At 37.4% G+C, this 27820-nt stretch overlaps 1 protein-coding gene across 2 annotated transcripts in view; it reads left to right on the forward strand.

The window, feature by feature from the left end:
* The first annotated feature begins 1007 nt into the window (after positions 1-1007).
* LOC114352638 (protein real-time) overlaps positions 1008-27820 on the forward strand; it is an 82668-nt gene continuing 55855 nt past the window's right edge. For both annotated transcript variants that reach the window (XM_028304312.1, XM_028304310.1), the window contains exon 1: positions 1008-1345. In XM_028304312.1, the coding sequence (XP_028160113.1) occupies positions 1283-1345 (63 nt within the window). In that variant the 5' untranslated portion in view covers positions 1008-1282. The remainder of the gene's footprint in view (positions 1346-27820) is intronic.

Consider the following 27820-nt stretch of genomic DNA (forward strand, 5'->3'; position numbering starts at 1 on the left):
TACACATTTTTATTATAATAAGTACGCACATTATACACATGACTTGAACATAATATAGAGAAANGTTCTCATAAATATGATTCAAACGAGCTCAAACTCGCTGTCGCCAGGCAGAGACCCGTCGCGTGCCATACACTGTTCATACTTATTTTCGATACAGATCCACGCAACGTGAGGGCACATGGAGTGATGAGAGCACTGGACATGGGGTGTTCACTGTTTGTACTCCGAATGAGTGCCGTGACGTCACCGATCAAATGACGCGAAATATTTGTTATGCGCAACTTTGAGGCCTTTTTAACTTCTACAATTGTATTTTTATGATTCTTTCACAATTATCCCACCAAAAACATTCTGTTTTTCATTATTACATTTCAATATTCTGTTATTCACTACCTATGTTGTTAGGCGAGATAATAGCCCATATTGGTATTGGTAATCTAATTGGACGCTAGTGTCTCATTTTAGGCTGTTGTTGATTGTGCAACACATGCATTCAGCATTTGCTGAACAATATCAAGATTATTTATTACTAACCAAATTTTAATATTACGGCTCATTTAATAACTTCCTAAAAAAAAAGGTGATTTACAAAAAAACAATTGGTCACTGTGTTCAGGGCTCCGCCAACATTTATTTATTTATTTATCATTATTAACAACGAAGCTTTATCAAAAAACACATCTTAATACGTGCACTTTTGCGACAATAGTTTCACATCGCTTTTATACGATAAAATTTGTTGCACGGACGACATGAAAGTGTTTCAGTGTTGTGAAATCAATGCATGCACTGTGAAACTTGTCGTTTAAGCGTGAAAGAATTGCTGAAACTAGTGTTAATAAACTCATTAATCATGCCATTATATCGCAATGTAAAATCAGCTTTATTGGTTCCTCATAAATTTTTAACGTTACCGTTATTATAATTTTTCCGTTGTATGAGATATTTTAAACGTGTATCCGAATATTTTCTCACTGGCAATGTTTTAGCTGTCAATTTTATTTTTTGTTTGACGTTTGACATCATAGGCCGCTAACTTCACAGCAAACAATCCATTTTGTTTCCTTTCTGACCGAGTGGAAATTTCAACAATTTTCAATCTCGTTTCAAGTTCACGACGTCGCTGTCGTGTTGATTTGACGTCGATTATTTTCTTGATTGTACAATATCGGGAGTGAAAGGTGCTTAAACAGCATGACTATTGTGTGAAACGTTTGACGTGAGGGATTAACGAATCCTTTTTTTGATTACCTCCTTGATTCAAAGTGAACTCGCGAAAATGGTCCAGGAATACGTGTCCCCCTTGAGGGTCCACAAGTACCCCTTCGAGATGGTGATGGCAGTGAGTATTAAACATTATTTTATTCTTTAATTTTGGCTCCTTTTTGTTCAATTCTTAATTTGTGAATAAAACAGCATCAACATACAGCAAGGTCACTAATTTGAAAGTTAAGTTACTTGGTGTTGTATTGTGGACTACTACAAAATAAACAACTTTTATTATTTGTTTGAATAATTGATGTGTTATAAAGGTTATGTTAATTCTTATTGGAAATGTTTATTTCCTCATCCATACTTGGTGGAAGTCATAGAATGTGGAATGAGGAAGTGAACATTATAGGTGGTTACAAAGAGATCTGTCTCGTTGTAGACACATAACCTGTTATTTTTATGACTTCTTAATAATTTAAACAAGTTACACAATATAAAAAAAACATTGTTGAATAACAATGTAGAATCTGATGTAACAGTAAAAATATTACAAGATTATAATTTATGATAATTTAGTCAGTTTTAAAATTGTACAATTATTTTTTATGCAATTGGCACAAATCTGAGTAAAGTATTAATTTGGTAGCTACTTAGTAAAACGTAAGAAATAAATTATTTTGAATGTCCAATAGGAAATCTTTAGGTTTAGGATCTGCTGTAGAAATTGTAAACAAAGCAAATCAAAACTTTTTTTATATTTTTTGGTTATCTTCATTCTTCACAGCCAGACTACAGGTACCTCTCACTGCCAGATTTAAACTGGTTTTATTCCCAACGCCAAAGTTAGGCTCCATATTTATTGTTTGCTGACGAATACACGATAGACCCATGTTTGGCTTTGAACTTTATTTATTTGTTTTATTGGGCTATCAACATGAGATACAGTATTAAACACAGTTAAAAAATAAACAATTAAGCCAAAGGTCTCTAGCTAACTACTCCTACACAAACGATAACCACAGCATGAACTTAGAATCAAAGTCAAACATGGGCCTAGCATGTATGCTATGCCAATAATTTTTATTGAGTTATGATTCCTTGAAAAGACATAATTTGAGTAATTTGGAATGACACTAATGAGTCTTACAGGTTGATGTTTTCAAAATTATACATTCTATGCTTCTACTAGCATGGACTGGAAATTATTTTTTTCAAAATCACCATATCATAGGCAATTTACCCAATTTTGATTTAATGTTTAGTGTAGATACAGTTTGGAGTGGTTTACACATGCTCAGGAAATAGCTCTTTCTGTAATAACATTAATCCGAATTAGATCAGCCTTCCCAAGAAATCTTGCTCTAAAAGGGCCTACTGTTTTGAACATTATGCCAAAATGACATTAGGCACTTCATTACATTAGCCCTAGAGGTCATTAAAATGTGTGTTTATGTTGAATTTTCAACATCAAAGCTGTGTGTATTTGCCTGCCAGCTTGTTACTGTTTGACCCTGAGAATTGGCTACATCTCTTGCAAAATTGTTTCCACTATGCCTTTCTGGGTTACCTAATTGCAACAAAAACAATGTAAATGTTTCAAGTTAAGATTGTCCTTTGTTGACCTACCTAACACTTGAATTTAAGCTGAACTGTACAGTTAAAAATAACTTTTATTGAAACATTTTGAAATAGTTTTGCATAGTGGATATAAAAACCATTGTTTTCATCATTAAAAATGCTATGAAAGTCTACATGGACTATGAATAAGACTATAAACAGTTTTAATTAACATTTTGTTTATCTTGGGCCCACAAACAAATATGCAATCAATTGCTATGGAATAGTTTCAGTTAAAAACAACATAATATGGACCTACATGTGCCATATTGTTTGCCAAGGCCATGGCAGTACTATGTACAAGTGTAAATATTTATTTTCCAATGTCAGACTCAATGTACACTGTACTAGGCTAGTATAATATTCAATAACAATTTACTGTAAAGAAAGTATTGTTTCATACAAAATAAATAGTAGTAACTACCTATCTTTATGCAACAGATTGAACAAGTCTAAAGTTACTTAATAATATAAACTTTATGCTATTCCTATGTGCTATTCTGATGAATAGACTATTAACTAAAATATTGTGAAGCTTGAAGAAGTCATCAACAATTCTTGCAAGCTTTCAAGCTTTTTACATTCGTTTAATAGCATAGATTGATGATAGAGAACAAATAAATGAACATTATTTCTCAAATAACGCCATCGTGTATTAAAGAAAATGGATATACCTATGAGAAAGATATTTAAAAATTTGCTTATCATCAGCTTTCTCATCGTGTGGTCCAGTTGTTCTACCTAAGAAGCGCATACATTACGAATTTCAGGATTTATGTAAAAGTAACGTTTCTGTGTCATTTCGATGGAATGCTCATCGGCGCGCGATTACTTTTACATTCCGGATTCCGATGGCTGCGGACTGCAGGCCTGCAGCCGATGATAACTGCATATAACTGCATACTGCATTGCAGGCGCCCGCCTACAGTCGACTGTAAATATAAATAACAGAAGACAATCTACACTGTGCGCTCGAGCAACGCGCACATAGGCACTGTTCACGGGCACGATATCGCGTTGTATCGCAAACCAATCTAAACCACCCGCTTGAGAGAGAGTGCGAGCGAGCGCGAGTGGCCACTTGGCTTGAGACAAGTGGCTGTGAACTTTTTCCACTTACTGTAAAAATATGTTTAAGAATTTTGTGATTGTATCTTTCAATACCAGCATCGTACCTACCTACCCACAAACATAAGCTGAGTCAATAATAATAAGTTGGCAATAATGTTAATTAATCTCGTGGAAAAACTACAGCGCCGTTAACTGGTTACACTGGTCAGGGCTCGGCGCGGCCCGTTGGAATTAATTTCGTAACAAATCAAAACTGTCCCTTGCGGTATGTCACCATACCTCTGTATGCTTCCACTTCGCCATCTTTGGATGCGTTAGTCTTCAAAATAACATTGATATAATATAACTATGCTACTCTCTACAATGATGTCCTTTCCTTATCCTCGATGCAAAGAGATGTTATTTCAGCCGAAACTATCATGAGCGAAAGTGACTAGTTAATTATACTTTTCGTGCTCTGAACTTGTAGAGACGACGACATGGGTACAGTCACTGTCAAATAGTTCGTAACACCCAAAGTGGCCAAAAAGTTAACAACACAACATCCAATATTGTGACAAAGACGTGTTGACTATGACTACCTTACTTACAATGACACGTTTGAAGAAAACACGATTGAGGTAAATCTGCCACAAGAGGCTGGTACAATTCGTGCCCTCGTGTCGTGATGCTACAGTTAGCATCAACATTACGTGGGATCTGTTATCGCTTCCATGTCAACAGGAACAATGCTACGAATGTCATTTCAGATAAAGACTTCGTCAAAATATTTACTTGGTGCTGCACGAAATTAGTAAAAATACTAGGTGCCTCCTAGTAGAGATGGGTTANATGATGTTGAATTTTCAACATCAAAGCTGTGTGTATTTGCCTGCCAGCTTGTTACTGTTTGACCGTGAGAATTGGCTACATCTCTGTTGCAAGATTGTTTCCACTATGCCTTTCTGGGTTACCAAGTAGGTAATTGCAACAAAAACAATGAGCATGTTTCAAGTTAAGATTGTCCTTTGTTGACCTACCTAACAGTTTATATTTAAGCTGAACTGTACAGTTAAAAATAACTTTTTAATTTAAACCTTTTTGAATAATTTTGCATAGTGGACATAAAAATCATTAATTGTTTTCATCATTAAAAATACTATAAAAGTCTACATGGACTATGAAATAAGACTATTAACAGTTTTAATTAACATTTTGTTTATAAATCTTGGGCACAAACAAATATGTAATCAATTGCTTTGGAATAGTTTCAGTTAAAAACAACATAATATGGACCTACATGTGCCATATTGTTTGCCAAGGCCATGGCAGTACTATGAACAAGTGTAAATATTTATTTTCCAATGTCAGACTCAATGTAAATACTAGGCTAGTATAATATTTAATAACAATTTACTGTAAAGAAAGTATTGTTTCATACAAAATAAATAGTAGTAACTACCTATCTTTATGCAACAGATTGAACAAGTCTAAAGTTACTTAATAATATAAACTTTATGCTGCTCCTATGTGCTATTCTGAAGAATAGACTATATAAACTAATTATTATTATTATTCTGTTTAATGGCTTCAATGGTGCGTATTTGAAGCACACTGGTTTCGCCAATGTCGAGTGTTTAAAGAGACACGGTGGACAGTGAAATTTGTATATTGTGAAGTTTGAAGAAGTCACAAACATTCAACAATTCTTGCAAGCTTTCTTGTTTTACTACATACATTCGTTTAATAGCATAGATTGATGATAGAGAACAAATAAATGAACATTATTTCTCAAATAACGCCATCGTGTATTAAAGAAAATGAATATACCTACGAGAAAGATATTTGAAAATTTTCTTATCAGCTTTCTCATCGTATGGTCCAGTTATTATAAAGAAGCGCATACATTACGAATTTCAGGATTTATGTAAAAGTGGCGTTCCTGTGTCATTTCGCTGGAATGGTCGTCGGCGCGCGATTACTTTTACATTCCGGATTCCGATGGCTGCGGACCGCAGCCGATGACAACTGCATACTGCATTGCAGGCGCCCGCCTACAGTCGACTGTAAAAATATAAATAACAGAAGACAATCTACATACACTGTGCGCTCGAGCAACGCACACATAGGCACGGTTCACGGGCACGATATCGCGAAGTATCGCAAACCAATCTAAACCACCCGCTTGAGAGAGAGTGCGAGCAAGCCAAGTGGCTGTGAACTTTTTCCACTTACTGTAAAAATATGTATAAGAATTTTGTGACTGTATCTTTCAATACCAGCATCGTACCTACCTACCCACAAACATAAGCTGAGTCAATAATAATAAGTTGGCAATAATGTTAATTAATCTCGTGGAAAAACTACAGCGCCGTTAACTGGTTACACTGGTCAGGGCTCGGCGCGGCCCGTTGGAATCAATTTCGTAACAAATCAAAACTGTCCCTTGCGGTATGTCACCATACCTCTGTATGCTTCCACTTCGCCATCTTTGGATGCGTTAGTCTTCAAAATAACATTGATATAATAACTATGCTACTCTCTACAATGATGTCCTTTCCTTATCCTCGATGCAAAGAGATGTTATTTCAGCCGAAACTATCATGAGCGAAAGTGACAAATTAATACCGAAAATAAAGAGGATGTGTCCCCTTGCGTTTTGTAGTGGCCCTGCAGATAATATTTTGTCATGTGACTGAATTAAATACCCACCTACCCATTGGAATTCGGTTGCCCTTATTCTGTTTACTCATAAAACTTGTTATATTTTATCTTTCTGGCCAGTAATTAAACACATGATTAATGAGCAGATTTAAAATGTGTTTGCTTTTTTGATTAAAACGCTCATACCTACTGTGTTCATAAATAAATACCTTAGGTAATTGGTTAACTAAATAATTGAATAATTGGCAAAATTTAATTAATACTCGCGCGAAGAGAGTTCCGTTCATTCTAATTGCATCATGATGTATCATATGATGATGCATTATGTATTTTATTTTGTCTATGTACTTATGTACTAATATTATAAGTGCGAAAGTAACTCTGTCTGTCTTTCTGTCTGTCTTGCTTTCACGCCTAAACCAATGAATCGATTTTGATGAAATTTGGCATAGAGATAGTTTGAGTCCTGGGAAAGGACATAGGATAGTTTTTATCCCGGTTTTTGAAACAGGGATACGCGCGATAAAGTTTTTCTGTGACAGACATAATTCCACGCGGGCGAAGCCGCGGTCGGAAAGCTAGTTAATTATACTTTTCGTGCTCTGAACTTGTAGAGACGACGACATGGGTACAGTCACTGTCAAATAGTTCATGACACCCAAAGTGGCCAAAATAGGGTTGCCAGGCGTCCGGCTTTAGCCGGACATGTTTGGCTTTTTAGGGACTTGTCCGGCCAAAAATTCTCTTGTCCGGCCTGTCCGGCTCTTGTTAGGCTTTTTATCGCGCCAGTCGAAAGCACACATGCGCGTATCAGGAATACGTACAAGTGAGACACAAGCCAAGAGCTTCCTCGTTATGGATAAAAAAAGTTGATAGTATTCACTCATTATGACACTAATTGCTGTCCGGCCAAATTAAGCACCGAGTCCGGCTTTTGTGTTTTTGGACCTGGCAACCCTAGGCCAAAAAGTTAACAACACAACATCCAATATTGTAACAAAGACGTGTTGACTATGACTACCTTACAATAACACGTTTGAAGAAAACACGGTTGAGATAAATCTGCCATAAGAGACTGTTACAATTCGTGCCATCGTGTCGTGATGCCACAGTTAGCATCAACATTACGTGGGATCTGTTATCGCTTCCATGTCAACAGGAACAATGCTACGAACACGGTAATACTATCTATACAGTATTCCAACTCGACCATATTTTTGAAATAAATGTCAACAGCCGCGCGGAACGTCACGGTATGACAACATGCGATAGGGCTGCCCACCTACAGACCCTATTCATTACATCTACCTACTAAGAATTTTTATCTAGTTTTGTGAATGTAATTTTTTATTTTATTTTGACAAATAAAATACTTTGTGATAGAAATAGGATAAAAATGCACGTAGTTTTGTGATTAGTAGATTTAATTAAAAAAATATATTGTGTTAAGATTTAGTAACAAATCTTATAAATTTGCGGCGACCGTAAAATGTATGCGCCTCGACTGAGGCGTACAAAATGCTTGATTATTATTAACAAATCTTATTTTGCGGCGACCGTAAAATGTATGCGCCTCGACTGAGGCGTACAAAATGCTTGATTATTATACAGGGTGTTAGGTAAATGGGTTTACAAGCCGACACTAGCCCATGTTAACATGTGCATATAAATGGTATGGTGATGTCAGAAAAATTATATCAACATTTTAATAAAAAAAAAATATTTTCATTTTCATACCAATCTGATTTTATAAATTTTATTTTGTATGAAAATTCAAAAAATAAAATGATGATATCACTGACTTCACCATACCATTTAATGTTAACTGGGCTAGTGTTGGCTTATAAACCCATTTACCTGACATCCTGTATAAATAGGCAGTAGTGGCGTCACCCCCGACTTTTGCATGTCGAGCGCATACCGAGATTTGAATTTCGAAGGAAAGCTCGCATTTCGTCCGTTTATATGAAGTTACAATACTGTATGATAGTATTACCGTGCTACGAATGTCATTTCAGATAAAGACTTCGTAAAAATATTTACTCGGTGCTGCACGAAATTAAGTAAAAATACTGGGTGCCTCCTAGCCTCCTAGGTCATATTTAATCACATCTTTTTAAGAAGTGATAGTGATAAGAATTTAAATGAAAAAATTAGAATATTTTTAAAAGAGACTACCATCATATCTCATCAGTCTCTAGGCACTTCCAAGCCCTCAAAGAGAAGTTCAGCAGATTTTTTAAATTCTTTGGCAAATAGGTGTCTAAAGTTCTCGTTTTTTGTAAGCTCGCGTTTTGTCAGTTCATAAAGTGTATGTCGATTACCCATTTTCGGATGTCTGCCTCGACATGACGTGCACGCGACATGTTTGGGCAGGAGTAACGTCCTTTAGATGTAATTAAATTATAAACCGTTTACCTTCACCACCAAATATGGTTACATTCGTGATGCGTTCACTTTCCACACTCAAAAGCTTTTTTGTGAACATTGGACTGTTCGAAAATCCTCTAGCAATCAGCGCATATCTCGTGACATAAGGACATGACTTCTCACTGGATGCGGGCCGCGTTTAGTTTGACCTGACCGCAGACCGCATCCTTCGAAAATCTGTGGCAAATCCAGAAGTGAAGTAGAGACCTAATTCAAACATCGATTTGGTTCTCGGTTGTATTGCGCAAAGTGTCCATTCTGAAACACTTGAAAACGTTTTCGCAGCACGTGAGTATGCTCCCGCGTACGTGACCCGGCGGCTGCACGATATCATACATCAAACGCGTAGGGTGACTGTTATTGAATTAATTAATTTCCCATTCTTTGGAAATAATGAAATTTATCCACTAAAGATTAAGCGCTAATAAAAGAAATCGCTCCTTTGAGATATTAAGAGAAAATACCAAATGAAGTGCCGATGTTTTCCTTTCTTCTGTCTTCAAGATACGATATAATGAGGTCCTAAGTTTAAACGTTCATATCTTAGACATCTTAACTTTCGCTAGATAAGCGAACACGGATGCGGTCTATCACAAAAATATTTTTATCATGCTGATATTACCGTATGAACTGCACGTGAATGACAATTGAACTCACCTACACGTTATCGTCCATCACTATAGCTATTGCCATGAGCATGAGAATCTTCATAGCAAAACTTATGATTTACATACTGAAGCGTGGTCACAAACAAAAACATTGATCAGCCATAACCATAAACATAAGCGCGTGAACGGCAACGTGTGGGCATGTGAATGGGACTCATCGAGGCGACAGAGACGCACTTTATGGGGCACTTGACTCGCGTGTCGCGGGGAGTTTAGTTTGCTAAGACACTTCTGGGTTTTGTAGAGTCGGAACTTCTATGTCTCTATAAACCGCTGCTGTATCTATCAAACGCGGGGTAGATTTATGCATAACATGAAACTCCAAAAATACATACAATTATTTACCTACTCTGCTAACTAAGAATTGAAATTTTTAAGATAGCGACCATGCAAGTTTATCTCTATTACTAAAAGACGGCTTCTTTTGTTGTATGTGCTTGTTGTTAAACTATGTATAATTTAAAACGACAAGCGGCATATACTTTGATACATTAAATCCGCTGTGTGTCATATGCTCAGAGTAGACCCCTTCCGATTTGTTATCTCATTGGCATTAATCGCGCATTTCCCATCCGTTCTCATATCCAAGTGTCAGCAGTTGCCTACATCACGACCGACACCTAATAACCATTCCAGAAAGATTCCAATAAATGGACCGGCCGTCAGCTGTCAGCCTCATTCTCCGAAACCGTTCCCCTCCATCCTGAAAGGAAATTCCATCAAAGTAATATAGCTCGTATTGCAAACTGGGACAGCATACATTTGCTTGTGAGCGTTGAAATAATAGGATCGTAGTTTTCACGCCATGATTGATTTGACTCGTATTTCATAACGATTTTCTGCCACAGTAAAGAGAGGTGGCGAAGATCTACTACTTGATAAAAGACCTAATTGAAAATAAAAAGAGGCTCTCATACAAGTAAAGAAACGCGTTTTTGTGGTGCCTGTTGATTTTAACAAAACACTAAGCAGACGCTAGAAATTTTCATAAGTGCTTTAACAGTAAATAATGAAATTGAAATGAATTTTCGAAATAGCATCTCTTAACGATATATTTTTTGCGGTTTTATAATTGGTTTTTCGTCCGCCTTTTTATGTCTGATGAATAACAGAAACATACAGAAATAAAACTGAAGGGTCACTGTCATAAAGGCTCCGAGAGCTGAACCTGTTCCATGTATTTCCATTATGGATCCGCTTCAAATTGGGTAATGCTTTTCAGCGCTCCCCCGCTGGCAATAGACGCGGTTCCCTAATTGTTTTGTTGATTAATACTGTTTCGGCGGGTCGACGACACTTATCTCATTGTTGAGGATGTCGTTATCAGAGAAATTAAGTTTTTAGGGCAGAGCGCAATTAGAAAGAATACTGTCTAACGGAATTACGGATAAGAAACGTGAATGTGTTACTGTATTCTGTATTTTCAGTGTTGTTTCAGAATTCTGATCTTAATTAGACTTTAACTGATGCTGATAGTCTGGACTCGAATAAATCTGGAGTTGAAGAGACGCTAACTTACCGAAAACTTTCCCCTGGGACAAACTTGGCCTTAACTGATTGTGATTAAATTGGCCATAACTGATATGATTAAGCCTAATACCTAGATATTTTAGGCTTAGTATTTGTCGTATCATTTCGTTTCTACCAATATTCACAAATATTGCAAGTCAAGACATATGATCCTTATTTGGGGCGATTAATGTCATTGATTTAATCCCTCAAATGCAATACCAATCCGCATTGAAGGCTACCTTTACTTCTCAAGGTAAGGACATCGATTAAATTGATTTTGAAAATTAATAAGTCTAGAAATTAAGGAGTCTCCATAATCGTTTTTGTATTCATGTAGCGCCTTTACATCAAGGTTGTTTGTACTCTTGATAGAGACATAACCATCTCACTGAGTTGTACGATACGTACAAGTACAGCGCTATTAAAATAATTAGTCTTATTCGCAGAACCAGTCCGATACCGGTTTTAGTATCTTTTGCCTTACGAGTTGCGTTGCTTCTTGGGCGAATTATTGTGGAAGCACGTAAAGGACTTACAAGACATTAAGAGTTTTACTTAAGTCATGATAATAATCTACCGACTAGGTTATGAAGCACGAAGTTTTGTTATTTACTTGTTTGGGCCCAACATTTTGGTGGTGTAGTAGAGATAGCTACCACGTTCTCTACATTAGCTTCATTATTTGGGCACGAACTTATACCTATACAAGAACTCTAAAAAAGGATATAATTATCATATTTAAAGATTAGGCGATTCCCACTGCGATCGAATCGAATTGAACCATAGAGTGAATAACCATAACTGTCTTTGAGTAAGATCTCAGATCTGTACCTCTAGTAGGAAAAACTTTCGAGTTCGTTTCGTTGCGTATTCAAAGTGTCATCGAAAAATTTTGTATGAAAAATTAAACAGCGCCCCCTAGGGCGGCTATAATATAGGGGGCGCTGTTTAATTTTTCATACAAATTTTTTCGATGACACTTTGAATACGCAACGAAACGAACTCGAAAGTTTTTCCTACTAGAGGTACTGGCGCGACCTTCTCGAAAGTTGCAATCAGTGGACAGAAAACTGTGTTACATACAATTTTCATTGCCAATATCATACTCTCTGGTCGCTCTAATCTAATTATACATCATTCAGAAGCTTTGTTACTTAACCTTGTTTATGAATTCCGCGTTTGTGTAAACTTCAGCGGTATATACGCGTTGCTGAAATAGTTTTACAAAATTAAACAAATTAACTTACACGTGTAGTCTATTTTAAGAACGCTGAATTGTTTATCGCCCTTGAAGGCGTTAAGATTAGCAAATTGTTCAATACATTGTTTGTTTATTTCTTCTTCATTAGTACAAGTAATTATACGTGTGTATGGCGAAGGTAAACAAAGGACAACTTAACTGCTCTCCACGATAGGTAATTTGTTCCTTTGTGCTTGACATCAACACCGTAGATTCCAAATACATAGTATAGTCACAGTATAGTGGTGATACTACGCCGACACAATGTTTTAGAGCACTGCGCGCGACCGTGTGTGATATCTTACTTAATACGTAGTTACTATTAAGTAATATTAGTTGAAGTATCTAGTGAATTCTAGTGCAATCTCTCATCGCTCATGTTTTACACGATTGTCATCGAATTTCAATTCTACGTTTAATACCAAAATTTTTTAAAGAAATCTATACCCGTTAGCTTACTGTACAACTCAGTGGAGAGTATCTTCGTCCAATCCACCAGCCTTCATTGTGTATTTATTATCGAGTCGAGTCTGTTGGCGTAACTCATTCATGCACGCAGCAATTTGTTACACAAGTGGTGTAGTCGGCGATTCAAGTAGTTGCTGTGGTTATAGATCATTTGCTCAAATTATAGCCTGCGACCTGACCTGCCCATTTAAAGACTGGATCTGTTTCTATTTTTACTATTAATGCCTAGGTTTTGCTGTAAATCGTCTAGATAATTAGGCCTATCTAGTATTTACTATGCTGTTTGATGATATACTTTTAAATGGCCATTAAATATCTTATTTAGGAAACAGAAAAATCTTCAGCGGGTCACTTACTCCTTTCATATTATTATCATTACCCTTAACACCCCTAGGGGCTGCTATACCCCCTAATTGGTCTTAAAAGCTCATCTAATTAAGGATTGTCTTTTGGCTTTCATCAAAATAAATCAATTTGGAAGAGGTTTCTTGTCCCTTGAGGTGTTCGACGAAGGTATTGATAGCCTAGTATGAGACAGGCCATATAAGCTCTGAAGAAAAACTGAAGTAAACAGGACAGTTAATTTACTAAAGTGGCATCGAAATTGTCCCTAGGGTTGTTAGGTTAGTGGCTAGGACACCGACTAAAAATATCTTTATTTTGCAGACAGTTGGAGTAAGTTTATCGTTATGCTTTCGAGCACTTAATGTGATTAGATAATAAAACGATTTTACATACTCGTACTCGAAGAAATTATATGCTAATCTGGAAGCTTCGGCTCCATGTCTGAAGTTACCAGGATTTCATTCTGGACATTCTGTCGGGTACTATTAACTCCTGGATCCACCACAGTTTCTCTTCTCTTCATTCTTCATTAAATCTTAACACATACGGTACAATAACGTCACTTATTCAATTTTTGTCAAAATTTAGCTGAGTATGAGGAAATTTTATTTATGGTGATTAGTAAGATGTTTGGTTTTACTTTAAAATGAAGTTCAAAGTTGTAGTTAAATTATTATCATTTTATGTTTAATCGAGGATAACTGTACGTTGCAATAGGATGTTAAATTCTCAAATGCTTCCCCTGAAAAATTACAACATTTGCATAAATGACGTTATTGTACCATATGTGCGTTATATGATGATTAAACGGTTGTTTTCTACAGTAAAACCACCATGTTTTCAATCTTAAAGATTGTATTGCCTCTTTGAGCCACCGTATATCCCTCCAGCAACAGTCCCACGTGGCGGATCGTGTCTACAAGCTCCGACGGACGTGGCCCATCACGACGTCACAACGAGGGCGATATCGGGCGGATTACGATCATTGGTGTCATTGTGTCGTGAACTGAAGGAGTTACTGTTCGGGAATGTTCTCACAATTTTCGAGCTGAAGAAGGAAGAAGCTAAATTCTAAATGAATGCCCGTTGCGTTTCCATGTAATTTGGCAATCATCGCATCTCCGGACATCTACATACCTTTTGTATGAGGCAGTAACAGTATAGATGCTGCTGTTTACGCAAGTCACAGCCTCACAGGGTTGAAATCCAAATGACTATCGTGATTCTGAATCTTATGATATCACGTTTGAAAATTGGTTCAATTATCCTCTAAAAAATTCTTAGAACTTGCATTGACGGCGTCGCTAGTCTAGATCTGCTAATTAGCTCCTTCCATTCACAGTTTGCCGATGGTTCTCAATATAAAAGATTTTATGCCCGAAGAGTCTGATTTTTTAAAGAAGAAGTTTTCTTCTTAGGACTAAATCATCCTTAATTGGTTGACCTTATTTGGCGATTTCAAACTTAGTAATTTACTATCATGTTCTTCCATAAATCTCTATGTACTTGTACATATACAGATATCGAAATGATCATCCAAAACTTCCGATTGGGTTGCTTTTCTTGCTGCTGAAAGATATTTCCCGTCTGGGGTAATTCACGCAGTTCTGTTTAGTAACTCAACTGTACTATCTCAAAGTTTGAGATCCATTGCGTTACCCGATAATGTGCCCCACTTAAAGCAATTAGTATTCTCACTTACCATTTTGCCGAGGTACCGATTGATGACGAGATAGCAAAACATGTTTGTACTAGAACTAGAAAACCTTGTAAGAGCATAAATAACTCTAGACAACGAATTAAGGGTTATAGTAGCATGTAAAGTCTATTCTAGAATACTAAGGCTGGGTTGTACCATCTTACTTTAACTTTAACAAACGTCAAAAATCTGTCAGTTTCCATACAAAAAGCACCGGTTACCGTTACAGTTACGGTCAAAGTTAGGTGGTGCAACTCGGCCTAAGTGAGATTGCATAAAATAGAACAAGAATTGTCAAGTGATACTACGTTTCCCTTCATTCATTTATCGTGGAGAAGAAGCGATACGTTTATTGATTTGTAATAAATAAGTTACAGTCATCTGAGCACTATTAGTCGCAGAGTTTAGTGGCTTTTGGTTCTCTGTACTGAACTAAATGTTGTGTGTTCCACAGCCATCAGGGAACACAGTCAGGTCATTTTCTCCCCTTTAACACATAAAAACGAAGAAAAAGCTACCGTTATTAAAAAAATTTAATACTTATATTCAGGGAGGTCTTCTTAGCTTAAAGCTAGTACAACTAAATAGTTGTTACAAATTAGGGTTTTACACGGCCGACGAGGGTTGAATGCGAAATGTTAAACTATTGCAATCAAGCCTTCAAACTTCTAACTTTACACGTTACTATGCTTATCATGACCTTCGTGGGTAAAGTTTGTACTAGTCAGCGTTTTCATGTAGACATTCTGACTGATAGTGTAATTAATGTTCTTTGCATTTTAAGTCCTATCTCTTTTATTTGTATTGTACAATACAATACAATACTAATTTCGGCACTACTATAGAGCTGTATGAGGCATATTAGATTGACTCTGACTGATTTGAAGAAAAAGTGCATCAATCGGATAGAAACATCAGGAACGCGTGACTGTATGCCCCTTAGCCATGCGCTATAAAATCGGTCTCAGACAATCGCAGGCGGGTCCGTAGAGAAACACAATATGGTATTACGAGTCTCATTCAGTTATTAGTGGCGTCACGTGACAGTAGTGACGTTCACAGGATTAACTTACGTTGTAAGGTTTCCAAAAGGTCTTTTGTTAATAATTGATTTCTTTGGCCATGTGTGTAATTATTTGTATGTCGTCATAGTATTTAACTCTGGGCGTCAATGGGATCGGGTAATCTTGTAAATGAGATGTTAAAGAATCTAAATAGAGCTGGAATCTTCAAAAGATTTTGAGACGTGAAGGCACATGACACATTACAAGCTTTTCTAGATTAATCATACTGTGTTTAAAGATTTGGCGATTTGTGACTAGTTTTTTTGACTAGTATAATAAGCATGGACATGTTTTATTTGAACAAAGCCAACGTCATGTGGACGATAGGACAGTTTTGACACAGTTACTGTCGCCGGAATTGGCGCAAAGTTCGATAACAGGTTCAAACGTCGCATTCCTCGTTTTATCGCTGACCTGTACTTATATCTTCGTTTGCGGCTATTATTGTGATAATTATTATTTAGTTAGACCACGACATCGGCTCGTGATTCCGCATAACGCAGGCTGTTCGAGTAGTAATGGTAAAAAACCCAAAGACGCAAGTGAACAGAATTTTCTGCGTAAGCTTCAGCTTAGAATAGATAGAAAGCAAACCCTTACATAACAAGTGCGCCATTTTAAGACGATGAAACGGGAGACATTCGTAGTTATTCTCAAACATGATATAAAACAGAATACTGCCTCATATGGGATCTTTTATTGAACTCACTACTGCCTCAGTGTTACGAGGAATTGTGAACAGATTGCGAATTCCCGTGCATTAAAATAAAGTGAAAGACTATTTTTTATAATATTCAGTTTGATAGAGGGTAAACTGCTGATAATGATCGATTCTCTACAGTACCGAACCCACTGCGCCATACTGGTTTTATTTATTGTGTGTAATAAAAACTAACAGGCAACCGACCTCCATTATAAATCTTGTTTATTTGCGTCGTTGACAATTTATTCCATATTCTCTCCGTAAATTTTTAGGCAAACAAAATCAGGAAAAAACAAGGCCTAGATCTGTCTAGGCTGTAGAAAGTTTCAAGGTCCACAAATGTTTGCAATCTTTACGATTGTTTTCTAAAACAACACCTTGCCGTCAAGGATATTTAATTTTGAAGCTGAGGCTTAAACCATCATGATAAGTTAGTAAACATTTATTTTGGTTTTTATTTCCTCTTAGGATCAAAGGCTTTTGAACTGGAATAAACGAGTCGATCTTCCTTGTGTGCTGGTGAACTGACTGCAGACTTAATAATAATATCCCCGATATTTAAACTGAGTCGAGTTTGACTAAAGCAATTTATTTTACAGAAAAACAACTTATTTTTTGAATAAACCTCCGGGGGACGGCATTTTATGTGGGGTTCAATCCCACTAAAAGCCTGGGGTGTTCCTTCTGCCGCATAGTGGTCGGCGCCTTGCTTGCCTGGTCATTTCTTAACATTCTTTATTACAGCACTGTGAAGAAGAATGTGAGTGTTCTTTATCACTAACCTGTCTATTGAGCGTGTGCGTCATACATTGCTTACGTCAGTCTGGCCTGTTGGTTACACAAATCGACGAAAGTACGGGCATTTCATTGGTCTTGTTAACATTTGGGAATACTAGAATAGAAAAGTTATTTTTATTGCCGAACTAACTGATCGAGGTGTTTACGAAATTCTTATGTGTTTTCATCTATCAATGGAAAGAATTTAAGTATACATCTTCTACTCCAATAATAAACACCGGGATCGGTTCATGGTGTATCTCTGAAGTCTGATAACACTAAAGAAATCCGGAGTATACCTACACAGAAAGCTGCTTGCCGTCTTATGCAAGATAGAAAAATGGCGTCAAGGGCTTGCAAGCTTGGAGTGTAGTGTCTGATTTGTTATTTTCCAGGCCTGAATAGTTTCCCCAGCTGGGAATAACTGAATACATTCGCATTAACGAAAAAGTTTTCCTAACTTCGAAATTCGTCGGCCTTACCGAATTTCAATGTCGTGTCATGGCCGTCATTATCGCAATATTTCGACACCATCAACCGCGAACGACGTATTGTGTCGGCAATGATTTGCATACAGAATCGTCAGTGCATTGACGAGGTGGTCTGAGAATATCCAGACACTTGACAAGAATACAAAGCGGCTTGGGATGCGCAGGATTCACCGTCCTGTTGTAGAGTGCAATAACCGTTATTGTTATTATTAGTATTCGTGAATGTAATAAAAGGCAAATTGGAAAACTTATCTTTTTTTATTTGAAATCCAGACATAACAACGATAGTTACTTTTCCTATAGCAAGAGAGATCTTGAGATCGATCAGAGAACATCCTATTGACCTTCAGCCGATTAAAATTAGAGCCCCGGCTTCACCTATTGATGTGCCGTTCCCGAGAACGCTCTTTTAACTGAGAATATTCTCGGGAGCGTTCCCGGGAGCGTTCTCCTAAGTGAGAAAGGTTGAGAATCATGTTTATCAAATGAAAATAAACAAACTTTCTTAAGTAAAATAGTATTAAATGAAGTCAACAGATAAGTGTATATTAAACAATACACTCTATTTGCAGTGAAAGGCTATATTCTCAGTGTTCCCGAGAATATTCTCGGGAACTTTCTCGGCAATATTCTTGGCAACTGCACCTTTATTATATTTTATTTTTTTCGTCGTGAAATGTCGTTTTAATGATATGTAAGATGGCAGAAATTTCTTTTTACACGTAATTAAATAATGTAACTGTCCATTTTTCGTTTTTAACACGCTCTTATTAGGTCGTCGTGTACGTAACTAACTATGTAATGGAATCTTAGAATCTGAATTACACGCACTTCTAAGTCTTGTATCATCATGAAACTTGGCAATTATATGTAGATTAGAAATGACAATACAATATTGTGGTACCAGCTGGTCTGATGATGGGACTGGAAGGTGGCCAAAAGAAGTCCTAAACGAAACGGCGGAATCACATCGAGTTTGGGTTCATTGGGTGTCTTTTCGAGATCTTTAAGTGCTAGATAATGTCCAGGGTCCTAATGATGGAGTCAGAAGGTAGCCATAGGAACTCCAAAACGAAACGGCGGAAACTCATCGAGTTTGGGTTCGTTGGATTTGTCTTTTCGAGCACTTTAATGCTAGATGATGTCCAGGGTTCTGATGATTTTTAGCTTTTTAGTGCTGTTAGTAATTAAAAGCGTGTTTTTAGTTTTTTAAACTATTCTTATTTGACATTAAGGGCATATTTCACAATCGCTTAGTAAGGGCCTGTTTCGCCACTTCTGGATAAGTTGTGGATAGCCTGTCTGACGGATCATTTGACACATTTTTATAGACAATACGTGCTAGCTAGATTGATCCAACACTTAAGCCCGAAACTGCGTTAAGCGGACCCCGGCGCCCGCGACGGAGCACTTTGTATGAAATCGCGCCGGGGCCCGCTTAACGCAGTTTCTGCCCTTAGAAGAATAGTAATACTCCTCTTCAAAAAAGGTGACAAAACCTTGTTGAAGAATTATAGACCCATTTTGCTTCTGAGCCATCTTTACAAGCTGTTTTCGATTCACGTCACGCTAGCAGGCTCGACGACTTTCAGCCCCCCGAACAAGCCGGTTTCCGAAAAGGCTTTAGTACCATATACCATAATAATATACGCAACGGCAGATTATACGGAAGATCAAGGAGTATAATCAGCCACTTTGAGTTTGTGANCGGCACATCTCTAGCTTCACCTATTATACGTTTTAAATGAGCATGTATAACACAATGCCTAGATTTATTGGAGCCAATAAAACACTTATTGTCAATTGTAGCACTCGAGCTATTTCTCTACTTTTCGGTCGACATTTGACACGGTTTTCTTTCCTTTTGTATAACAGGTCAGACATTAAACTTTCTAAAGAACTAATTGTCAATTAGTTATCCTAAGGAATTGTTGTTTGTTTTAGTTCAAAAGCTACTTTATTTATGCTCAAAAGTATAATGGTAGATCATACAATTATACAGTGTGTCCGGGCTTGTAGTGATCAAACTTTAAGGGCGTAATCTATGGACAATTTTATCGATGAAAATACTTCAAATTTGGGGCTTGACCCATTTCTCGCAAANCTTCATTAATGAAAAAACATAAAGTATCAGAGGTTAACGACTTTACCTCATACTTGGATACGTCTTGTAGTATCTTTTGTTCTTATCTGTGCAGGTATGTATTTGATTATTATTATTATTGCATATGTATGTGATTTATCGCATTGACCATTAAGTGCTTTATGTTATTTATATTCAACTCTTGAAATTGAATTACGTGAGTTATTGCCAAAGTATCGCTGCAATTTTCGACTCTACCTCTAGTTAAATAAGGGTTTTCTTGTTTGTGCAAGTTCTTCGTGGCAGCTGGCGATAAATAAGGATATTGTCTACGTTTTCCTCCCACACCTGCTATTTGAATTTGTAGACAATGCGAGTGAATCCCCTCTTAACGTTTTGGAACAATTTTCTAGTATTTTCCTTGTGGTTCCGCTGTTATTCTTTGGGGCGACACGTGAGACGCTCAATTTCACAATAGAGCTCACTTAAATGTTCTGTGGAAACGTATTTGTATTGGTTGTGGTTATCCCTGAAAGGAAGTTAAGCCTATTATGGGAAAAGGATGTTTGAAAGTTATTGATATTATTCTCTATTTAGATAATCCTCTTCTACTCAAAGCCACTCTTGTCTATCATCACATTAGCTATGATACCATAATTTATTTTTTATTCGATTATTATTGCTGCTCTAGTCATGTTAAATAGCTGGAAAATATTCCATGGAAAGCACTCCGTGTGAGCTTTATTGTATGAATAGACATGGAATGTTCTTAATTGGCAGCCTTAAGTAGCACAGACACTGTCCCAAGGTGAAGGATATTTTAGTATCAATACCTTAATATAAATACATATTGCGGTGATTGAGTTTGTTTCGGTGATTTTCCATGCACCTTGCCAGATAATGTTCGCTGGTAGGGCAAAACGATTATGAGGTCAGTGTCCCGAACATTTAAGACAGTTTAGAGACGTTTTAAAATGATAAGAGAGACAAGCTTCTTGATGGCATTGTGACACTACACTTCCAACACATTCCATTTAAAAATGTCCCGGTGACTCTCCAGGACTCAGATAATACCCTCTTTGAGATGGCAGAGCGTGTAATTCTAATTACAGTCTTTGTCTTTTAATTAAGCTCTTAATTGCATGAGGCTTTGGGCATTATTTTGCTCGCATGTTGATCTGGCNACTTTGGCTGATTCGTGAGTGAAATGACCGCTTTTTAAAGTCACCATCAATTAAATAATATGGTTCTAATATCCACTGAAGTTTTGATAGAGTACTAACATCTTTTAGATTCGTAAAAATCCTTGTAGTTTTCCGATCTTGTTTTATACCATTGAACAAATAAAACTTATTGTTTCCATCCAATTTATTCTCTATTGCAGGAAATTGCCTTCTATTTTATTTTGTATTTGCAAAAGATAAGCCGAGGTTAAAATGCGAGTATATTTTTCTTTGGCAGAAGCGACATGATGTACGATCTATACGCTCAGTGATATTGAATTACTGCAAACAAAATTGGCATGTCCCATGTGTGCTGTTACTGCCTTATGCTGAAGGCTTATTGATCACCTAACCCGTGACCTAACTGATGTTTCCCACTTATGTTTGTCTAGTATTTTTGCTCAAAATTTTGAAGATATTAAAGGAAAATAAATAAAAAATACACTTAGTTCCATGTTTGACGCTTATGGTGGCTCAAAGTCCAACACCAAGATTGTGATCTCAGTTCTTAAAAATCTAACGGAAAGATTATCTCGCAAAAAACTAGATTCGTTCGTCCTGATATTTTATCCTTGTCACGTTTCAGCAAAGGTTCATTATGTTTTGGGGGTTTACAGACCACGATGAAAAGAAACCTAATTGAATTCCATGTGTATAATAGATTCTTGTCTTAATAGCTGACTTCACATGAATTCGTCGATACAATGTAATGTACAGGCACATCAACCTGGACACTGCGGTATCTTATGTAGATGGAATTGGAGCTGTTTTGCAATTGTATTATAGCCTTATGTGCTGGCCTGTACATACACGGCCCTCTCCGGGGAATCGCGTGTATTCAGCGTCGTTCTCGGAACAGCTTCAATAGCCTTCAATGAGCTCGGGGGTACCTATTGCCGTTTTTTACCCAATTCATTTACATACATTCACTGTCAAAGGTCACTTTTACGACTTCAGGCACGCGAGCGTTTGCTGGCATTGAATAGGTATTGGGAAAAATAATTATTTTTAGGAGATGACTGACTGTATTGTTATCGAAATTAGTATTTTTTAACAATCATGGCATGGATCACTAAAAGTGCTGTCTGTATGTGATATCAACTTTAAGAGAGTTTATTCAATACTTTTTATTGAATTAGGATTAAATAAACCTTAGGCCAGAAATCCAGTAGTGCGGAAAATAAAATTGATTTATTACTAGGAATAATACTTTGTGCGCCATTAGTAGGTTACCCCAAAAAGTAGAGACCGTAAGATTGCTTTCGGGCTTATTCATAAGTTATATCGAGGTCGTGGAAATTTGCTTTTACGGAAACTGTTATTTGAATTCGAATGAACTATAACACCCCAAGTGAATTTTTTTTGGCGTCCTGGGAAATGCCGGAACCATAACTTACACTTTTATTACGTTTTACATGTTCTCCCAGTGGAAGCTAAACATTTGCTGTTAAAGTTATGTACAATTCGTAGTTTCTCGCTGAACCGTATTTACTTATTCCATCAATTTGCCGTAAGTAAATATATGCCGGGGAATCCAACGCCATTTCGCAAGCTGATTTCATATCCGCCGGCCGGCGGGCGAAGGCCGTCACCGTTTTCGATTTCAATATCTTCGCTTAATCGATTCCGACCGAATGATGGAACTGGCAGGCAACATTTGTTATTACAAAGCTGTTTGATGCAGTGATGAGTAATGGCTAGACAGATCCATTAAGTCTCTTAGTTCCACCATTGTAACTCCAGGAACAACTTCATCGTCAATAGTCAAACAAGTGAAAGTTTAGTCCTAAGTTTGTAAGACTGCTGATGATTATAAACGTCTCAACATGTTTGGAAGGAGCTGTTGTCCTTAAAATATCACCTACAATGACTTACTGGATAAGGTCTATTCTTTACGCTAGAGGCTTTTCATATTTTGACTGTAACGAATACGCGCGATGGACTATCAATGAGTTTATGTACCTGCGATCCGGTTTGATCTGGCTCAATCCAATGTCTTTATGGTTGAGACGTATGTATCTGCATTACAATTAGGCAGCTCATTGTTGCTCGTCAAGTTTTAAGCAGCCGATATCTTTGTTTGTTTCAAATTGTAATACTTTAAAGGCAAAGCCAAGCCATTCGGATTTAATTTGATATTTTTGTAGGTTTTTTTACCCATAATTTCGTCTAGGTAGATATCGTTTTCTATTTTAGAACCTCGGTTAACAAGCACACGTGTACATAGGTTGCCTCCTCATTCATATTCATTATCCAAATTGTTTTGTCTTTTTTTAAACATTGCTCAATGTATGTAGGTACCATTGATTGTTTAATTTTACATCACAGAATCAGAAAAAAATTTGTTAGCAAATAAATATTACGGTGACGTATTCTGACGTGGACCGGTCTTCGACAAACGTGAGATGTGCGCAAGGGATCCCTCCCACCACCACCAGCGCGCCGCCACTCGCTTGGGCCCCCAGCCATACATCATAAGGACCTCCAACTCGCGATCGTCATTCTGCAACACCACGTCGCGTAGTTTAGTTCCTTCGTTTCAGCCAAAAGACTTTCACTGCTGGACAAAGGCCTCCCCCAAGGTTTTCCACAATGAACGGTCCTGCGCTGCCCGCATCCAGGTTCTTCCCGCGACCTTTACCAGATCGTCGGTACACCTAGTAGTTTAGTACTTAAATCTAATTGTAAACCAGGTATATCGATAGCAGCCCTATCGATATACCTATAGTTAACACTTTTATTTAAGTTCCCAGTAGGACCCTTTTCATACCCTATTCATATACGTAGACGCGTCCTCACTAACAAGTAAATACACAAAACCTACAGAACAGAGAAGCAGCACTGTTTCCGTAAGTTACCGCAACATTCTGTTGTCAGCAACAAAACAGCGAGCACACAATACGCCAGCGCTGGCTGACAGGGGTGCTAGTTGGCAGTTGACAGTCGACAGTAACAGGGTTGCCTCGATTTGTTCACGGCGAACAATATTATCTCTGCTGACGCCCATCAAAGGGTGCGTTAAACTTGAAGTGGTTGGACGTGTGAAAGAAAAGAGAAATCTTAACAAATAGGTACATCACACATTTAAGGTGAAGATAATAAGGTAAAGATAATGGTAAAGAAAATCGTATCGTCGTTATCTCGCGAAGCTGATTTCCAGCGAATTTTAATTGTGTGAGTACCAAAGTTTCAGAACTTTATGCTCACACGATTTCATTTAAACACATTTTGTGATGAAATTAAGCTACATGACTTGTTCACTCAGGGAGAGATGAAGTGGTTGGAAACTTAAAATGAACCTTGAAGTAGCCAGTTATGGCCGGTAGTCCGGTAGAATATTGATTGATAGAGAGTCCCTCATATGATTGAAAGCTTGTTTCTTTTCACATCTTGCTGATGCGATTTCCTTTCCTCTTGAACACGTCGGTACCGGTTTTATTCCCATTTTTTTATATCTGATATTTTTAAGACTTTCTACTGGCAACCCTATCAAGACGCGATTGTCGCCACGATCGCGCTACATGGTAACTTACAAAGAGGAACATTGAATGGAGCGATGTTGTTGGCGACTTGTGATGACATACAAACGTCATACAAACAGCATACATGCTATGTACGAGTACATCGATTCACAGTGCAGGTGGGCACAGTGTCATCTTGACCTGGATACGCTTTACTGAAAGATTGTGGAGCTACTTCGCTGAACGATTTCGACACAGTTATACTAATTTAGATTCTCGATTTGTTTTGATCATAGAGATGCCAACTAATGCGCTGAGTTCGAAACTCAGTGTAGCATTAGAAATTGACACACACAAAGTCATCAAATATGTGCTCATTATCCACTGCGGTATCAGTACTCAACGTTCGAATAATCTTTAGTACTACGCAAGCAATGTAAACTGTTTACATTTTGACGTCTGCAGCAATGTGTTCTGTTTTTGGGCATATTGCTGCGACACCGGCCCCGCCCCCTTTTCACATCTCCCTTTAGTTTCTGTGATCTGTGGTTTTGATCCATTTAACACCCACTCTCTAGATGTGCGATTCCCTTTTTCCTTGCAGAGAAGATATAAAGATACAATAACGATCACTTATTTGTTTTCGAGACTTCCACCTCATTTTCCTCCAATGAAACCCAACCAGTGGAGGTTGAGTATTAGTCCCTATATTAATGGGACCCGCAGCGAATTCATTTGCTTTGTTTTTTTTTCTCCTAAGTGTAAGTGCTGCGTGGGGATCTATTGTAATCCAATGTTTACGGCGAAACAATGTCTCGAGTTAACACCGCCATCATCCATGGGAACAAGTAAAAGTCACGAGGTTTATGGTCAATCATTTTAAATGCTTTAGTGAAGAGTCGATGCGGTGTCGATATTTTGAGAATTTTGTACGAATAGGAATGTATTATTAGGTATTTAATACGAACTGTTGTATGAATTATCCTTTTATTATTCACAAGTTTTATCCTGGTGTTAATCAATCAATCATGATTTTAATAAAAACCGTCTGATTATGGACCTTATTACCTACCAACTAAGTATGTAGTTATCTATCATAGTTGGTTTCGCAGCGCTGTATGCTGGTTCATTCAGTATACTTTTATGACGTCATCAAGTTGCGCCTCGTAAATCTGAGAACAAAGCTCTATAAAAGTCGAAGTGCATCTTGAAATGTACGCGTAAAGGCTTTACGCTTAGGGATCTGTTAACAAACGTGGGAAATAATATGGAATCCATAAGCTTCGGGGTTATTTTTTTATTTACGAGTAGGTATGTACTGACGACGGCACACCAAGGTAAACACTGTGGGGTCTTATGTAGTTGTGATGGGGGCGAATTTGCAACGAAAATGTATGGTCTGATGTGCTGTCGACTGTACATTGATTGACTTCTTGCATTTCTGGTAGAATAGGACCCCTGAATGCTCAAGCGTTTTGAAGTAGGTACGGTTTACTCATTAGCTGCTCGGTGCGGACTCTAAAACTTCGCTAATCACTTAATCAGCAAAGTCATTATTGCCTAAGAACCGTTAAAATTCTAAATACTTAACGATAATGAACCCATTCTGTTTGTGATCTAGAAGAGTTGTCTGTATCTACATAAAACTATTTAGTATTTTAGGATAAACATAATATTATGACATTGCAAATAAAATATGAGCAAATCAGACGAAATAGCGTAATTCCTGTAAACTTACATTACATAGTATCACCCCACCACCCCCTCCTCAAGTAATCAAACTTGCCTGTTGTTTGCGTGGGTCGAGCGCTCAGTAATTGGTATTACTTACACGTTACTTTGTTTGTTCTATTAAACTATGTGTTTGCAGTCATTGTAGGGGTCTTGTCTGGAACCTCGTAATTATTTAAGCAAAAGGCTGGGTTAAATACACCAATTTATAACGCCTGAAGCAAGGAAATGGTATTTTACCAGAACGATACTCGCTAGAAGTAAAATTGTTCAATGTTTTGAACCTTAACGTAAATACGGTAGGAACAATAAGCTCCACAGTCTTATAAATTCTGAAGACATGTATTTTTGAAGCAATCAAATTACAACTCCCCTATGCAATCGAACAAATCATCGAGATTCCAGCATTTATTTCGTTTTTTCTAACAATGAACTTCGGACGCTCAAAAATCTAATCAAAATCTTCATCATCTACATAGTAATGTAAGCCCTTTTTAGGGCACTAATACAGGTTCCAAATATAACTTGAACAGAAGAAGTGGTGGAAGAAACTCGAGTCACCTTTGACAGCTGGAAATAATAACTTATTTAAGAAGATACCTTAACATGTTCTTCTGTTTGTTGCAGGCATACGAACGGCGGTTTCCGAACTGCCCGCAAATTCCAGTAGTGCTGGAGTGCGTCATCACCGACGACAGCTGGTCGGCGGACGATTCCCAGCGGCACACCACGCGCCGCTGCCAGCTCAATGTAGAGGCGCCATACTTGCTCAAAAAGGTGAGTTATTAGTGTTATTACTTCTCTAGTGTCAATAAATAAATGTTTTGGATGTTATTCCATCTCCATGAAGTTCAAAGTATAGAAACACTGCACCCAGCCACTTCAGATAATAAGGTTGATCATCATACGAGTCGGTCCACACAGCTTATGACCGCAGTCTGTGGAGGAACACTGTATGAGTGGTCGCGATCCTCATCAGTGAGGGACCGAGGAAGAAGAAGAATCATACGAGTTCTTTCCAATGTGTCAACAAGGCCAAATATGCGAATCTCAGGCAGGCTTCCTCAACCCTTCTGGCCAAACTTGGGAATTAAGATTTCTTTATTTTTGCATAGGACGCAAACCTTAACAACCTTCCAGAAAAGATTTTTTTAAATAAATATGTAATTCGGCAATTGCGTTAGATTCGTGGAAAAACTCTCATTTAAAAGTTTTCTCTGAAAGCTCATCCAAGTTTACCTCTTTGGGGAAGTATGAATAAATTAATTACCAAGTCCACTTAATTAAGTCCGAAACAATTAAATAAATCTTCGTAACGAAAATTTGTTTTTAGTGACAACGTGATATTACAGAGGCCTCAATTTACGGCGTTACAGCAT

This window comes from Ostrinia furnacalis, unplaced genomic scaffold (genome assembly GCF_004193835.3).
Source record: "Ostrinia furnacalis isolate ACB-3 unplaced genomic scaffold, ASM419383v2 OfSCF1411, whole genome shotgun sequence".
Taxonomy (NCBI): Eukaryota; Metazoa; Arthropoda; class Insecta; order Lepidoptera; family Crambidae; genus Ostrinia; species Ostrinia furnacalis.